The sequence below is a fragment of the Pan troglodytes genome, chromosome 2, assembly GCF_028858775.2.
Source record: "Pan troglodytes isolate AG18354 chromosome 2, NHGRI_mPanTro3-v2.0_pri, whole genome shotgun sequence".
Classification (NCBI taxonomy): domain Eukaryota; kingdom Metazoa; phylum Chordata; class Mammalia; order Primates; family Hominidae; genus Pan; species Pan troglodytes.
Genome location: NC_086015.1, coordinates 173,212,083 through 173,230,600, shown reverse-complemented (window position 1 = coordinate 173,230,600; position 18,518 = coordinate 173,212,083). Strand labels below are relative to the sequence as shown.

The following is an 18,518-nucleotide window of genomic DNA, read 5'->3' as shown; positions in this document are numbered from 1 at the left end:
TTTCCCTAGGACCCATGACTCGTAAGTGTTGGAGCTAAAGTTCAACCTCAAGTCTGACTTCAAAGCTCACGTTCTTCAGTAAACCACAATTATGGCTTAACTCACTGGAAATGTAGAAAGGGACCCAATGTATGTATGTGAAAGAGCTTTCTAAAAAACCAACATCCGGCCAGTTGTGGTGGCTCATGCCTGTAATCGCAGCACTTTGGGAGGCTGGTGCAGGCGGATTGCCTGAGGCCAGGAGTTCAAGACCAGCCTGGTCAACATGCTGAAACCCCATCTCTACTAAAAATACAAAAATTAGCCAGGCGTGGTGGCGGGCGCCTGTAATCCCAGCTACTCAGGAGGCTGCAGCAGGAGAAACGCTTGGACCCAGGACGGGGAGGTTGCAGTGAGCCGAGATTGCACCACTACACTCCAGCCTGAGCAACAGAGTGAGACACAATTGTCTCAAAAAAAAAATAATAATTAAAAAAATAAAAAAGCAACATTCAAATAACAGTGACTGTACTGATTACTGATATCCATAGGATTGTGACTTGACTATCCATTTGGATAATGAAATTTTATCCCTCCAAAAGGTAAATATAAACTTTGAAGAGTTTGTATGTGAAATGTGGTCTTCACTTGATGTGTCCAAATTCAGTGGAAAAAAAAAAGTCACTCAACTCTGATAATGTTTTGCATTCATCCATTTGCACAGTACAGTTATATTCAATATAGAAAATATGGAAATGTTTTTATTTTACTTATTTTTAAAAATAGGTGATATAATTTACATGATACAAAATTTGGGTGACAGATGTGTATTACAGTGTAAGTTACCTGTGCCACCCAATCCTCCCTCCAACACCCCCACTCTGCCCAGCGCTGTCTAGCCAGTTTCCCTCCCTAGATACAACCACTGTAACCAGTTACTTGTATGTATTTCCAGAGATATTCTAAAGCAAAGTTTTAAAAAGAAATATGAAATTTCCTTATTAAGACAACTAGTGAGAGATTCTTGATTTGTCCTTTCCTGTCTTATTTATACACTGATAAAATCTGACAAAAGAGGCGCAAAGGTAGAACATAACCAAGAATTATCAGTGATCTGCCAGAAGCAGGAGTAATTCCCACCAACCCAAACATAAGGCTGGCGATAAGGAAGGTGAGGCCAGGCAGAAGACAGCAAGCAGAGGTTATCTCAAGGTAGGGGATAGATGATTTTTATTTTTTCTCCTTCAGTGTAGAATTATAGTGCTCACCCACATGCCTGCTTCATCTCTGCTTCTGCCCATGGAGGATTTTTGTTCTTTGATCCCTACAGTTAATGGTCTACCAGGCCAAAACATTTTATTGCAGATGAGTTGCCCTTCATTGTTGTCTTCCCCATCATGGGCTGGGGAGGCGGGGAGGCAGTGCATTCCAGATGGTACATTACAAGATGGTGGAGCCTCTGTCAACCTGGGTCCTTGAGTGACCATGTGAAGCAAAGCCCCTGGCGATTCACAATGGGTGTATAGTATGAGCAAGAAATAAACCTTTGTTGCATTAAGTCAATGGGATTTGGCCTTTCCTGACTAATGCCATTCCTCATTATTCTCTATATCCTTTGAAATTTTTTTAACAGGATGTATTATTTATATTATCAGAAAAAATACCTTTAAAAAGCCATGATACAAATGTAAGAATATTGGTAAAACTCAAAATTCAATTTTAATTTGTCATATATTTGTAAAAGTCATATACTTTTGCATGTTTTCTTCTGATATTCTTTTGGTTTTGTTTTGTTTTGCTTGAGTTGGAGTTTCGCTCTTGTTGCCCAGGCTGGAGTGCAATGGCACAAACTCGCCTCACTGTAACCTCCGCCTCTTGGGCTCAAGTGATTCTCCTGCCTCAGCCTGCCAAGTAGCAGGGATTACAGGCACACACCACCATGCCTGGCTAATTTTTGTTATTCTTAGTAGAGATGGGGTTTCCACCATGTTGGCCAGGCTAGTCTCGAATTCCTGACTTAAAGTGATCTGCCGACCTTGGCCTCCCAAAGTGCTGGGATTACAGGTGTGAGCCACTGCACCCGGCCCTCTTCTGATATTCTTATATTTGCCTGTTTCCAAAAAGAAGGGCTCAATTCAATAACCTAAATTTAAACTTTAAGGAAAAAAGCAAATTAAACCCAAAGTAGGTTAAAGGGAAGATTAAAAAAAAAGCAGAAATCAATGAAATTAAAACAAACAAAAATAAGGCCAGGCATGGTGGCTCATGCCTGTAATCCCAGCACTTTGAGAGGCCGAGGCGGGAGGATCACTTGATCCCAGGAGTTTGAGACCAGCCTGGGCAACATGGCAAAACCTCGTCTCTATCAAAAAATATAAAACTTAGCTGGGTGTGGTGGTGGGCACCTGTGGTCCTAGCTACTTGGGAGGCTGAGGTGGGAGGATCACTTGAGCCCAGGAGGTGGAGGTTGTGGTGAGCCGAGATTGTGCCACTGCACTCCAGCCTGGGTGACAGAGTAAGACTCCATCTCAAAAAAAAAAAAAAAAAAATCCCTATTAAAGAAACTGATTCTGTATTTAAAACCTACCCACAAAGAAAATATAGGCTCAGATGTCTTCATTGATGGATTCTATCAAGCATTTAGGGAAAAAATACCAAACTTAAAGAGTACTTCCCAACTCATTTCACAAGGACTAGAATTACCTTGATACCAAAGACATTTCAAGAAAACTAATATAGATCATCATCCCTCATCAACATGGAAGCAGAAATTGTTAACAAATTATTAGCAAACTGAATCCATCAATACATCATGGCCAATGGAAACTTATTTTAACATTAGAAAGTCAATCAATGTAATTCACCACATTAACAGAATAAAGGAGAAAGACCATAAGATCACCTGAAGAGACGCAGATGCAGCATTTAATAAAATCTAATATGATAAAAACAAACAATAGAAGGTCACGTCCCTAACTAGATAAGAAGTCTCTATGAAAAACCAAGATCAATCTCATAGTGCTGAAAGTGGATATCCATATGGGGGAAAATGAACTTTCACTCTTACCTTACACCATACACAAAAATAAACTTAAAAAGGATCATATGACTAAATGTAGAAATAAAACTAAAATTTCTAGAAGAAAACAGAAGAAATCATTTGCAATCCTGGGTAGATATATTAGCTTCCTAGGGCTGCCACAACAAATTATAATAGGCAATAATTTTTTCTTTTTTTTTTGGTAAGAGACAGAATCTTGCTCTGTTGCCCAGGCTGGAGTGCTGTGGTACAATCAAAGCTCACTGTAAACTTGAACTCCCAGGCTTAAGTAATGCTCCTGCCTTAGCCTCCCAAGTAGCTGGGACCACAGGCTCATGCCACCATGCTTGGCTAAGTTTAAAAAATTTTTATTTGTAGAGATGGGGTCTCGTTTTGTTGTCCAGGTTGGTCTCAAACTCCTGGCTTCAAGCATTCCTCCTGCCTTGGCCTCCTAAATTGCTGGAATTACAAGCATGAGCTACCATGCCCAGTTGACTGGTGGTAAATTTAAACTGAATGGCTCATGATATTATTTGGATGTTTGTCCCCTTTGAATCTCATGTTGAAATGTGATCTCCAATGCTGAAGGTGGAGCCTAGTGGGAGGTGTTTGGGTCATGGGGGTGGATCCCTCATGAATGACTTGGTGCCCTCCCCACAGTAATGAGTAAGTCCTCACTCTTATTTGTTTACAAGAGAGCTGGCTGGTTAAAAAGAGTCTGGGACTTCCCTTCTCTTCCTGTTGCTCCCTGTCTCACCATGTGACACGCCTGCTCCCCCTCTGCCTTCCACCATGACTGGAAGCTTCCTGAGGCCTCAACAGAAGCAGATGCTGGTGCCCTGCTTCCTGTACAGTCTGTAGAACCATGAGCCAAATAAACCTCTTTTCTTTATAAATTACCCAGTCTCAGGTATTCTTTATAATGACACAAAACAGACTAACACAACTTAAAGAAACAACAGAAATTTAATCTCTCACATTCAGGAGGCCAGAAGTCTGAAATTCAGTTGTCAGTAGAGGCCAGGCACGGTGGTTCATGCCTGGAATCCCAGCACATTGGAAGGCTGAGGCAGGTGGATCACTTGAGGTCAGGAGTTCAAGACAAGCCTGGCCAAACTGGTGAAACCCCATATCTACTAAAAATACAAAAGTTAGCTGGGCATGGTGGCAGACACCTGTAGTCCCAGCTACTTGGGAGGCTGAGGAAGGAGAATCGCTTGAACCCGGGAAGTGGAGGTTGCAATGAGCCACAATCACGCCACTGCACTCCAGCCTGGGTGACAGAGTGAGACTCTGCCTCAAAAAAAAAAAAAAAAAAAAAAAAAAAGAAAGAAAAAGGCTTGTATACAAATATATGTAGGAGCTTTATTCACCAATGGCCCCAGAGTGGAAATATCCCAAATATCCATCCACAGGAAAATGGATAAACAAATTGTAGTAAATCTAGGCAATGGAATACTTCTCAGCAATAAAAATTAATATATGCTCCACACAGGGAAAAGCCTCAAAAAAAAAAGCCTCAAAAACATGTTATGTTAGGCCATTCTTCTGTTGCTATAAAGAAATACCTGAGGCTGGGTAATTAATTTATAAAGAGGTATTTCTGTTGGTGATACAGAGTCTTGCTCTGTTGCCCAGGCTGGAGTGCAGTGGCGTGATCTCAGCTCACTGCCACCTCTGCCTTCTGAGTTTGTGCGATTCTCCTACCTCAGCCTCCCGAGTAGCTGGGACTACAGGCATGTACCACCATGCCCGGCTAATTTTTTTTTGTATTTTTAGTAGAGACGGGGTTTTGCCATGTTGGCTAGCTGGTCTTGAATTCCTGACCTCAAGTGATCCACCCACCTCAGCCTCCCAAAGTGCTGGGATTACAGGTGTGAGCCACTGTGCCTGGCCTATAAAGAGGTTTATTGGGCTCAAGAGTTCTGCAGGCTACACAGGAAGCATGGCGCTGGCATCTGCTCGGCTTCTGGTGAGGCCTCAGGAAGTTTACAACCATGGCAGAAGGCAAAAGGGGAACAGGCATCTCACATGGCGAGAGCAGGAGCCAGAGAGAAGGGGGAGGCCCCACATGCTTTTAAATGACCAGCTCTTGCGTGAACTCATAGGGAGAGCTCACTTACCACCAAGGGGACAGTGCCAAGCCGTTCATGAGGGATCTGCCCCCATGATCCAGATACCTCCTAACAGGCCCCATCTCCAACATGGGAAAGCACATTTTAACATGAGATTTGGAGGGGACACATATCTAAACCATATCACATGCCGAATAAAAAGAGCCTAGCAATAAAGGGTATAGAGTGTGTGGTTCCACTTATATGGGATTCAAAACAGAAAAACGAATCCCTATGGCCAGAGAGACTATCGGTAGAAATCTGAAGCCAGGCTGGGGCAAAGGTGAACCAGGCAATGTTCTGTAGAGATGAAAATGTTCTACATCTGGATTGGGGTCCAAGTATATACATTTTTCAAAATTCAAATTATACACTAAAAATGAGTGTTTTCACTTATTTTTAAAGAATATTCATCTCACAGCATTAAATATAAAAGTAAAAACCTGGAATTAATGTAAATCTCCAATAGCAGGAAATTGGCTACATAAATTATAACTTCCAATGAACAGTGCCGTCTTTAAACAAATGCTCCTTCTCATAACTCCACTAACATAACAGTAAATCAAGTTTTACCAGATTCTAAAATGAATAAGAAAACCTCATTGTGATGCTGAGGAACACTAGAGAACCTAGTCTCTAGTTGTTAAACTTAAGTACTGGCCAAGAAGCCTTTCTCCTGCCATTCCTGTACTAACTGTACCACCTGGTGACAGAATAGTAAGTGAGGGGATGTTTACTTTTTTTGGAAGTACTCTAGCTAATATGAGTGAATAAGGAATGATAAAATTTGGAAACTGCCCAATTTGCCACCTCTGATGTACTAAATGGAGGTAGCCAAAGATCATCAATACTAATACTGAAAGGTGGAAATTGAAGAGTACCTTGCTATCTACAAAGTGGGCTTGCCAAAAAATTAGAACCCGACCAAACCTGTAGATTCAACTACTGATGTTCAAGAAAGAGGACAATAACTTGTTTAATGACCCCACAGGATGCGGTAAAGAAAATCCACGTGGTGGTATGCTCTATAGGATTACAATTTGTTACTTCAATAAATTGTTTCAACAACAATACAAAAATTAAGACTTAGGATATATCAACTAAGTGCAATGTGTAGAATTTATCTGAATTTATGGCAACAAAGAATTACATATATAAGACAATGGGAAATTATGGTATGATGGGCTGAATTATATCCCCCCAAATTCATATGTTGAAGCCTTTAACTCCCAGCACCTCCAAATGTGACTATATTTGGAGATAGGACCTTTAAAGAGGTAATTTGGACACACACACATGATACTAGGATGCTGGTACACAGAGAAAAGGCTGTGGGAGGGCACGGCGAGAAGACAGCCATCTACAGGCTGCAAAAGGCCCCAGGAGAAACCGCCCCTGGGACACCTCGATCTCACACTTTCAGCCCCCAGAGCTGTTGTTTCAGCCACCCAGCCTGTGGTGGTTTGTTATGGCAGCCCTAACAAATTAATATGTGTGGTTATATTTAAATCTCACTATTTAAAATAATACATACTAAAATATTTACAGATGAAATAGGTTGTCTGGAATTTGCACCAACATAATGCAGTGTGTGTACTGGGGGTCGAGTGGATGAAAGTATAGATGGGGCAGGATCGACCATTGGTTAATGGCTGTTCTAACTATTTGTATGTATGTTTGAAAATTTTCATAACTTTAAAAAAAATGTATAAATCTCCAAGGACAAAATTTCAGAGGCTGGAAAATGAACAGATGGACGGTAAATGACTGAGCCCCATCTACACAAAGTGTGGTCCAAGCATCACCTAGGAGACTGCTATTCACATAGACCCTCAGGCTCCAGCTCAGATCTATGAAACCAATCTGCAGTTTTAATAAATCCTCAGGTGAATCACATACAGTGAATACAGACTGAAGCTAGCAGTGGAGAAAGCAGAGTGGCAATCCAATTTATACCTCAGGACCCTCAAAAATCTCAAGAGTGGCTGACCCAAGTGTCTTCAGAAAGGGATGCAAAGATGGGGATAAAAACAGATAGATTCATTGCAAATGAAATAAGCAGTTAGGTCCCCAGATCTCTTCCCTGACTCAGTGCAGCAAATGACTCCCTCTCCAACTGCGGAGTAAGAATGAGGTTTTCCCCTCTGGGGAAGATAAAACAATCTTTGGACGGTAGGCAGAATTGAGGATTAGAGGAGCATCATACTGATAACAGGGAGACTGCATAAAAATACATATAGCAGAAGTTGAGACCTCTCCAGCCTTTTTACAGTTGGATTTCAGGAATACTATTATTACAAGATATAAAGACTCAAACAGTTCTCTCTAGGCATCAGCCCAGGAAGAAATATCTAAAGATACTACATTGAATCTTCCCTGAAGAAACAGCCTAGATACTGCCCTACTTATAAATATGACTGGACATCCAAAGATCCTCAGACATTCAAAGAAAATCTCTAGTATTGAAAGTTAAATCCACAAGCAGAAAAAAAGACAACTTGGAGGAAATAGACACAATGCTAGATAGAAGAAAGCTATTTAAAAACTCATTGTTTTCAGGGAGAAAATATTGCATCCATACAAGAAGAGGAGGCTATTTATAATAACAACAGAAAACAAAAAAGAGCTCTTGGAAAATAAAATATGATGGCAGAAGTAGTAAGGTAAACAGAGAGTTGGAAAATAAAGTTTGGGAAATTTCCTAGAAAAAGTGAAATAAAAAGAGAAATAGTTAAGAAACATGGAGGACCAATCCAACAGGTGCAAACTCTGAATAACAGGAGTCACAGAAAGAGAGCAAACTGGAGGGGAAGAACTCAAAGAAGAAAAGGCGATAATGAGCCAAGTGCAGTGGCTCACACCTGTAATCCCAGCACTCTGGGAGGCCAAAGTGGGTGGATCACTTGAGGTCAGGAGTTTGAGACCAGCCTGGCCAACGTGGAAAAACCCAATCTCTACTAAAAATACAAAAAAGAAAAATAATCAATGGGGCATGGTGGTGCACGCCTGTAATACCAGCTACTCAGGAGGCTGAGGCAGGAGAATAGCTTGAACCTGGGAGGCAGAGGTTGCAGTGAGCTGAGATCACACCACTGCACTCCAGCTGGGTGACAGAGCAAGACTCCATTTCAAAAAATAAATAAATAAAAATAAAGAGTGTTTCAACTTATAAATGAAACGTAAAATTTAGACTTAGAATTCCACCATCTTGCAACAACTTCTCCCCAACCCACCACCCACGTAGACATTTTAGCACCTGTACCTACCATCATCTCAACAGGAGAGACAACCAGACATTTTGTGCCTCCTATATGGCAAACCTGAGTTTCATTAAATCTCTGAATCCAGCTGCCAGTTTGCAAGAAATAGAGGATTGAGGGATATACTGAGCTGAATCATGAGCATGCAATTAGCAAGACTCACACTGTGGAAAACCCTATTGGTCAAGGAGTCCAGTTCTTCAAGAGAAAAACAAAGGGGAAAAATGGAGAAGTAATTTAGAGAGTAAAAAACACATCCCAGATAACTTTTTTTTTTTAAAGGTAAGAATAAATTGGAGTCTCTAAAGATATGCATTTGGGTGGTAAAACTTCTAAATGCAAAGAAGTGCTGATGACTGTAAAAGTGAAGTTATTTTGGGGGACGCGAGGGACTGTGATTGCAGAGGTCACATGGAAGGGGCATATTGGAGCAAAGTTCCTGCTCTTTACCTGAGAGGTGGTGACATGGGAATGGGGGTCAGGCTTTTTGGAAACACTGGAAGCCAGAGATGCCTTCAATTCTAAGGGACTGATCAAACTAGAAGAAAAAAACATGGTAAAATATTAACCTAATTTATAAAGAGCTCCTGGAAATCAAACAAGGAAAAGATCAAAATCCTAATATTGAAATAGTAAAATGAACAAAGGATTTGAAGAGATAATTCACAAAAGAGGATAAATGGGCTCTTAAACATATGAAAGAAGGATCAGCATCACTCTTAAAAAAACAGGCCTGGCACGACGGCTCACACTTGTAATCCCAGCACTTTGGGAGGCTGAGGCAGAAGGATCGTTTGAGTCCAGGAGTTCAAGACCAGCCTGGGAAACATGGCAATATCCTGTCTCTACTAAAAACACAAAACTTAACTGGGCATGGTGGCCTATGCCTGTAGTCCCAGCTACTTGGGAGGCTGAGGCAGGAGGATTGCTTGAGCCCAGGAGGTTGAGGCTGCAGTGAGCTGTGAGTGCACCACTGCACTCCAGCCTGGGCAACAGAGAATGACTGTCTCAAAAAATTAATTAAGAAGTATAAAAGAAAAAATAGAAATTTAAACTACACTGTTTACCTCATAAAGGATAGGCAAAACCCCAAAATTTGTCCACACAGTATCTCTAGTGAGGCTGTGGAATAAATAGGTATCTTAACCTATTTATCTGGTGGGGCTGAAGAATATAACTGGAGCAACTCCTACAAATGGCAACCTGGTAATATTTATCAAAATTACAAACATACATATATGTCCTGTGAGCCAAAAACTCCTCTCCTAAGGATTTATCCTATAAATTTACTTGCATGTGTGCAAAAGTAGGTGTTTACAAGAGTATTCATGGAGGCATTGTTTAAAATAACAAAAGACTGGAAACTACATTATAACTTAAACAACTTACTTTAAACTTAAATGTCCGCCAATAGGGAACCATTAAGTAGATTATGGCACATCTATCCAGTGCAATACTATGCAGCTCTCTTTTAAAAATGAGGAACTCTCCATGTAATGATACGGACATGTCTCCAAGACACATTGTTAAGGGGAAAAGCAAGACACAGAATAGAGCAAGAAATACACACGATTTGCATTTTAAAAGGGGAGAAATGGCCAGGCGCGGTGGCTCACACCTGTAATCCCAGCACTTTGGGAGGCCGAGGCAGGCGAATCACGAGGTCAGGAGATTGAGACCATCCTGGCTAACATGGTGAAACCCCGTCTCTACTAAAAATACCAAAAATTAGCCGGGCGTGGTGATGGGTGCCTGTAGTCCTAGCTACTCGGGAGGCTGAGGCAGGAGAATGGCGTGAACCCAGGAGGCGGAGCTTGCAGTGAGCCGAGATCGCGCCACTGGACTCCAGCCTGGGTGACAGAGCGAGGCTCCGTCACAAAAAAAAAAAAAAAAGAAAAGAAAAAGAATAGTGTCAAGTAATCTTCTATATATACATGAAGAAACCCTGGAAGGACACTTAAAAAGTTAGCATTGGGCATGTGTGCATGCCTATATCCCAGCTACTCAGGAGGCTGAGGCAGGAGGATCGCTTGAACCCAGTAGTTTGAGTATAGTCTGGGCAACATAGCGAGACCCCATCTCTTAAAAAAAAAAGTTAAAGACAGTGGTTACAGGGGTAGGAACTTGGCAGATGGGGTCATGAATGAGATGAAGACTTCAGTACATTTTTTTTCCTACTATGAACATTCTGCTAAACATGTGAATGTATTAAGTATTCAAAAAATTAAACACATTAAGGAAAAAAAAATTTATCTACAAATTGGTACAATTCTCAATTACACAAACAATTTGAGTATTTAGTTTACTTTAAAAAGCTTTTTAATATTTCATGAAAGAAACTTTCCAACATAGAATTCTACACCAAACTAAATGGTCAATTCAGTGTAGGTATAAAATGAAGCCACATACTCAAAAATGTTTTACTCACATGAAGTTCTTAGGAAGCCAATGAAAGAAAGGCATACGTCATCAGAATGAGGAATAATAAACTAGGAGAGCAATACATGCGGTCCAGGAAATGGGATGCATTAGAAGAGAAGAAAAACCATGTAGAGTACAATTCGAGGATTCCGAGGTTGGTGAAGATTATCTAGGCATCAGATCCAGAGTGCACAATCTAAATTAGAGTAGGGCACATGGCTATGGGAGAAATTTCTCCAGGAAGGTGGAAATTCCAAATATCTTTGAACATACCAAAAGATTTACACAATAGAGAAGAGTCTGTGGTTGAATTAGCGATAAGTATATAGAAAACAAAGCAGACGGACAACACAAAGGAAAACAAAAAAGTTTAGAAAGGAAATGTAATTGTAGTGTACGACACTCATTAGCTATTTTATTTTAAAATAAAATTGTATTTTTAAAAATAATTTTTGTTTCAACTTTATGATGACAAATAATTTTCAAGTTTATTTCCTTATTTGTTTAAATACAAAGCTAAACCACAAACAGGTACAACAAAGATACCATCTCACATCTACACTCCCGTCAGATCCTCTTCGGCTGACCACTCACCAGGCTGACTGGGGGAAGAGACTTTCTTAGGTAGCACCGTTGTGAGGCCCAGGGTGGGGTGGGGGAATCAAAGGCGAGGACAGGCTCTCATACCTGCTTCCATTCAAATTTACCTGGGACCAGGGTGGGCAGGAGACACCAGGTCATGACTCCCGAGTCTCAGTAAGAATGGGTCCTGCATAGCTGGGCGCGGTGGTTCACGCCTGTAATCCCAGCACTTTGGAAGGCCGAGGCGGGCGGATGACGAGATCAGGAGTTTGAGACCAGCCTGGCCAACATGGTGAAACTCCGTCTCTACTAAAAATACAAAAAATTAGCCAGGCGCGGTGGCATGCGCCTGTAGTCCCAGCTACTCAGGAGGCTGAGGCAGAAGAATCGCTTTAACGCGGGAGGTGGAGATTGCAGTGAGCCGAGATTGTGCCACTGTGCTCCAGCCTGGGCGACAGAGTGAGACTCTGCCTCAAAAAAAAAAGAAAGAAAGAAAAGAAAAGAAAAGAAAAGAATGGGTCCCGTGTAGGGAGGGTCGAGGCCGCCACCTACTCCTCCAGCCTTGACAGTCTAGGTGAAAACCTTGGCCTATCTTGGATTCCCGGGGGTCTCGGCCCTGCCCGCACACCAGGGCGCCTTTCTCTGAGGCTGGCAGCCGCAGTTCGGGTTGGGGGATCTGGGCTTGTGGGCTCACCCCCGCCAGCTCATGGCTGCGACCTCGCAGGAGCCGTGGGTGTCTGACAAACACGAGGCCTAGACAGCAGCTCTGGAACTTTCAACCCAGCAGGACGCGGGGAAAACTGGCAGGGGTATTAAGTACGTAATTTCTGGTCCCACTACAAATCTCTAATTTTGATTAGAATAGAGTATCATCTCAATCTCTTGTACAAAAACAAAGCAATGCCCCCCCCACAAAAAAAATACAGCCGCTTCACTCACTTCAAGACCTATGTACATGTAAGTTGTTTCCTGTGTTTTATTATTATTTTTTAATAAATTCAGCGTTCACATTTCTACAGAGAATTAGCCCAGTTTCAGGAAATTCTGCCCGGCAGGGAAGGCAAGCCACACTCTCCTCACCCACGTCTGGTTTGACTTCACACCCTGATGCTTCCAGGTGCTCAGAAAAGCCGCAGCGGGTGGAAGAGGAAATCTATGCCAGCCCGCGCTCAGGGCCACGAGCTCAGTAAGCTTTCGAGAAAGCACGGGGAAGACAAGCTTACTGACCAATCTTTTAAAAATGTATTCATACACTTCAAAGAGCGCCTGTCCAGATGTTAGGAGAACAAGAGCTTGGAGCCATCCCGTCCAGGCCTTTGGGAGACAGCGTCTTCCTCATACCTCGTCGCGGTGTGGGGGACACGTCCCAGCTCTTCCACTGGAGAGAGGAGACTCGCGCGGCTTCCTAGTTCACGTTTGGCTCTAATCCTGTGCTGAGGTTTTGTTTGTTTGTTTGTTTGTTTTGTTTGTTTGTTTTTGAGACATGGTCTCACTCTGTCACCCAGGCTGGAGTGCAATGGCGGGATCTCGGCTCACTGCAACCTCCACCTCCTGGGTTCAAGCGATTCTCCTGCCTCAGCCTCCCCAGTGGCTGGGATTACAGGCATGCACCACCACGCCCGGCTGATTTTTGTATTTTTAGTAGAGACGGGGTTTCACCATGTTTGCCAGGCTGGTCTCAATCTCCTGACCTCAAGTGATCCGCTAGCTTCGGCCTCCCAAAGTGCTGGGATTACAGGTGTGAGCCACCGCGCCTGGCCTGTGTGCTGAGTTTTTGACTGCATGCATGGGAAGCACAAAACGTTCAACCTGTATTTAAAAAAAAAAAAAAGCACAAAAACAACTAGAATGTAAAAGTTTTGGTAATATAAAGCCATCTGTTTAAGTCCACCTTGGGAACCTGTAACATCCATCCATCCATTCATTCATTCATTCATTCATTCAGTCATCTACTTATTTTGAGCTGGAGTCTCCCTCTGCCTCCCAGGATGGAGTGCAGTGGCGCGATCTCGGCTTACTGCGGAGATCCACGGAGATCCATCATGGAGGGGTCCCGTGGCGTCGGTGATCTCCGTGAGGCTCCGGTGCTTTTCTACCACAAAGGCGCCCCGGGAGAGCTCCCTCTGGTGTTCACACCCGGCCTTTGTCATTGATGAGGTCAGTCTTCACTCCTTCTTTCCTTCCCGCTTTCAATCAATTCATTTATTCTTTCCCTTTCTTCAAATTGCAGCTCCGCTTTGCCCTTCCTGGAGCTCCTTGGGACAGGGTAGAAATCCATGAGTTTGCGACTTTTCCTTGAGCTTTTTTTCGGGGGCCTGTTTGCCCTTGATGGGCTATTTCAAGGCTTGCTTGGCGATGGCTGCATTGGTGGAATCACAAGACGAGGCCGGAGGTTTTGGAAGTTCTGCTGCTTCACATTTTTGGTTTGGAAAAGGTGCGAGGGGTCCTCTCCTGGCGTCTTTGATCTTCTGTGCTTGGGCTTCGTGCTCCGTGTTGCGTTCTTTTCCTGTGGATTCCAGCTAATGGTTTCCCCTGGCATTTGACTTCGTGACGTGTAACGGAGTTCTCCTCTTGAAGGCTGGAACGCATTCCAGAGCATTTGTTAGGCTCGCGGAGGAAAAGATCTTTGATAGCCAGGACATACATTCTCCCCAACATCGGTGCAGCGCCTCCCTGGACCCCTCTGCTCCACTATCTGCGGGCTCGGGGCCGTCGCTGTCACCCCCGCTGCTGCCTCCGCCGCACGGGACTTGGACATCTTCCTGCCTGGAGAGGGGGACCCCGGGGAGGGGGCGCTCAGAGCGCAGAGCTGTTTGGAGGGCTGTGGTGGGAGCCGATGTCCCCCTCCTGCCGCTAGGCCCAGTAGGGCCCGACACACCCACCTCAGGATAATTTTCTTTTTAGTGACACATAAAATAATGATGTCTTACAATGGATGGCATGTTGATTGAATAAAATATCGTAAAATAAACCTCATAAAATAAAAAAATTTGGAATTTAATTTTTATTTATTTATTTTAAAATCATAGAGACGGGGTCTCCCTATGTTGCCCAGGCTGGTCTCAAACTGCCGGCCTCAAGCGATGCTCCCACCTCCGCCTCCCAAAGTGCTGGGATTCCAGGCAGGAGCCACTGCGCATGGCCTTGAAATTTAAAAATAAGAAAATGTACAGAGATAGTATATAACCATTTAAAAGAATATCTTTGAGGACTATTTAATGGAGACTTGCCAATAATTATAATATGGAACAAGCAGAAGGAACATAAAAAACCATGTAGAGTACAATTCAATTTTGTTTAAATATATGTAGAGATGGAAATATACAAAAGTGTTAATGATGGTTATCTTAGTGTGGTCTTATAAGACTTCATTTTATCTCGATATTTTCCCATTTTTCCTATGATGATTTATCTTATAATTGGATAGCCATTTTCATAACTATGACACCATCATTTTATCTATGAAATTAAATTATATAGTATTTAATACATAGTCCATATTAAAACTGTCCCATTAATTAAAACTGTCCCATAAATATTAATTTAATGAAATTAAATTAAATGGTATAGTATCTAATACATAGTCCATATTAAAACTGTCCCAATGTTGTTAGAGTTTTTTTTTAATACAAAATCCAATCAAGGATCACATATTTGTCATGTCTTGTTAGTCTCTTTTAATTTTGGATAATTCGTTGTTGTTGTTGTTTTTTATCTTTCTTTCTTTTTTTTTTTGAGACAGAGTCTCACTCTGTCGCCCAGGCTGGAGTGCAGTGGCGCCATATCGGCTCACTGCAACCTCCGCCTCCCAGGTGCAAGCGATTCTCCTGCCTCAGCCTACCGAGTAGCTGGGATTACAGGTGCCTGCCACCACGCCTGGCTAATTTTTGTATTATTAGTAGAGATGTGGTTTCACCATGTTGGTCAGGCTGGTCTTGAACTCCTGACTTCAAGCAATCCACCCTCCTGGGCCTCCCAAAGTGCTGGGATTACAGGTGTGAGCCACCATGCCCAGCAATACTGACATTTTTGAAGAGTCCAGGTCAGTTATCTTGTAAAATATCACATAATCTTGATTTGTCTAATTGTTTTCTCAATATTAAACATTTCTGGCAAGAAAACTGTCTAGATGATATATCCCATTATGTCATGTCTCATTACTGGTCATGTGAAGTTAGGTCACTTGATTAAGGAGGTGTTTGCCATATTTCTTTTTCTTTTTATTATTAGTATTATTTTGAGACAGGGTCTCACTGTGTTGCTGAAGCTGGAGTGCAGTAGTACAGTCATAGCTCACTGTAACCTAGAACTCCCGGGCTCAAGTGATCTTCCCACCGCAGCCTCCTGAGTAGCTAGGACTATAGAGGTGTGCACCACCATGCCCAGTTAATTTTTTTTTTAAATATTGTTTTGTAGAGTTGGGGTCTTGCTGTTGCCCAGGCTGGTCTTGAACTCCTAGCCTCAAGCAATTATCCCTCCTAGGCCTCCCAAAGTGGTGGGATTATAGGCATAACCCACCTCGCCTCGTCCATTTTACTATTGTAGAGGACCTTTTCCCTTTGTAATTAATACTTTGAGACTGTTAGACCAATCCATTGCATAACAAAGTTTCACCTGATAGTTTTAGCATCCGTTTATTATCCTTGCCTGAATTAATCACCACACTGGGAGTTGTAAAATAGTAATTTTCTAATTCTAAGATTCATTCTGCTTTCATGAGCTGGCAGTTGTTTCTGGAAATACATTATAGATTCATTGACTTATTTTTATTAAATGTGTTATAATTCACTGCCACCATTCTTCTTTTGAATGCTTAAAATTTTCCAAATCATCTTGTCAGGGTTCCTTCAGGCTGGCTCCCATATGTATCTTTTGCCATCCCAGTTGCTGAGCACATGCCCGCTTTGGCACGTTGTACTTCTGGTCATTTTTTTTTCAAGGAGCCCTGTTTTTTTAAGGAAAATATGGTATTTTAAAACTAGAATCTGGGTGGCACACTGATACCTCCAATGCAAAGCTACCATCTCAGGATTCTTCCTCACCTTATTTCAGTATTTGTGAAATAGTGAAATACATACTTGAAAGATCATCTCCCACAGCAAGAATCTGGTTCCCACATGGACGCATGGTGGGAAACACCACACACTTGGGCCTGCTAGAGAGGGGAGTGGGGGGAGGAAAAGCATCAGGAAAAACAGCTAATGGATGCTGGGCTTAATACCTAGGCGATGGGATGCTCTGTACAGCAAACCACCATGGCACCCATTTCCCTGTGTAACAAACCTCCCCATCCTGCACATGTACCCCTGAACTTAAAAGCTGAAGAAAAAAAAAGGGCAGGAAGCCACACTAATAGCAAATTAGAGATTAACTTAAAGGATCAGGAAGGGTCCCAGCAGGAAGCAGACTCCAACTCCTGTGATTGAATACAGAATTTCAATGAAGAAATTAACAACAAAAAAGAACCTGGTTCCCAATGACATTAGTATATTGATTCATTTGTTCAAACTACAATACATATTAAGCAGTTTCAGAGTTACTACACTGATAGCATTGCCCAACAATTAACCATGTAAATAAAGCCTAATTTTTTCCATTCTTTTTGTCCCTTGACTACATTCCACTAAGCTTATACAGTCTGAGTACTCTGTTATAAAGTTATCTGAATTCTCTTCTTTGTATTTATGTAATCAATTTGATATAGTGTTTTGATTATTAGTTTCTCTTTGTATATTCAATGACAGGATTTCCTTTGTTTTCATTATTTTTAGTTCATTTTAATTTTATATAATTGAATATATAAAATATTTACATGGCTCAAAATCAAAACTATATAAAAAGGTACGCTCAGAAAAGTCTCATTTCCATACTTATTTCCTCCACTAATATCCACCCACCCCCTATCATTTATTTCTGGTTTATAGTTCCTGTGCATCTTTCTGCAAAAATAAGTGTGTGTGTGCGTGTGCGTGTGTGTGTGTACATGTGTGGTTATTTCCCTTTCCATCTTAAATACAAGGTAGCACATTAGATATACTTTTTATGACTCTTTATTGCCCCTTAAAACATCCTAGAAAGCATTTCATCTTTGTTAATAGCTATCTTCCTTTTTAATTTTTTAAAAATTGTTTTTATGGCTGCATTATGTAGATATACTATAGCTTATTCAGCCAGAGTTCTATGAGTGGACATAAAGGTTGTTTCCAAATTTGTTCTATCTGCAAATAATGTAGCGATGAACAACCTTCTGTACATATTCTTTGTTATTTTGTGGAGGTGTTTCCTCTGGAATAATTACTAGAAGTGAGGCCATTAGGTCAAAGGGTGAATGCTTACATAATTTTGTTAGATATTGCCAATTTTTCCTTCATAGGGACTGCTGATCATCATTTTTGAATGACGGTTTAACTAGTATTGAATTCTAAGTTGAAGATAATACTCTCTTGTGTTTTCAATTCTATTGCTGATGAGAAATCTGTTGTCAATGTAACCACTGTTTCTTAGAGGTATGGCAGAAACTTATTCTCCATTTTATCTTCCCTTCTTTTTCCCAGGCATGTGGCTGACCTGTTTCCCAGGCTCCCCAGCAGTTAGGTATGGCCGGTGGGGCGTGAGCAGACATGAGGAAGACCATTTCTGGCCTAGCTTATTCCCCACCCACCCACTTCCTGTGGGAAAGCAGGGCAATTCTGAAACCCATATGGGTGCCGTCAGCTGGGTCCCTGAGGGTACAGCCACCCAGTGGCCTGAAATACCCACCCAGGCCTGCTACACGAGAGAAGTAAGCTCGTACTGGATTTGATCCATTGCATTTTTGGTCTTTTTAAAGCATTTTAGCCCACTTGACTTAATACAAAACTGTTCTAACTGGTTCTTTTTCCTATCCCTCCCCCTTGCTTCTACTTCATAATTTTTATCTACTGCAAGACTTCATTCATCGTAAGAATTCTAAACATACTTACTTTATTGTCATTTCCAGGAATTCCAACTGCTAATTTCACTTTTAGTAAATTCGTGTCTTGCTTGAACAAATTTTGAACTCCATATCTATGTCTTCATGTATTTTAAAGTTTTGCTTTGCAAGCTTACTTTCAGTAGGAGTTTTCGATTGCTGTATCTTTC

The 18,518-nt window shown here is 41.8% G+C and overlaps 1 protein-coding gene and 1 pseudogene across 5 annotated transcripts in view; both read right to left on the bottom strand.

The window, feature by feature from the left end:
* Positions 1–18,518, bottom strand: part of GPR160 (G protein-coupled receptor 160) — an 80,867-nt gene that overhangs the window by 44,423 nt on the left and 17,926 nt on the right. Inside the window, exon 3 of one of the 5 annotated variants that reach the window (XM_063805260.1) lies at positions 13,088–13,205. The exons of the other annotated variants lie outside the window; for them this stretch is intronic. Coding sequence (XP_063661330.1) covers positions 13,201–13,205 — 5 coding nt within the window. The 3' untranslated portion in view covers positions 13,088–13,200. Of the gene's footprint in view, positions 1–13,087; positions 13,206–18,518 lie in introns of those variants that run through there. 5 annotated transcript variants of the gene reach the window in all.
* Positions 13,268–14,253, bottom strand: LOC134809501 (N-lysine methyltransferase KMT5A-like; annotated as a pseudogene).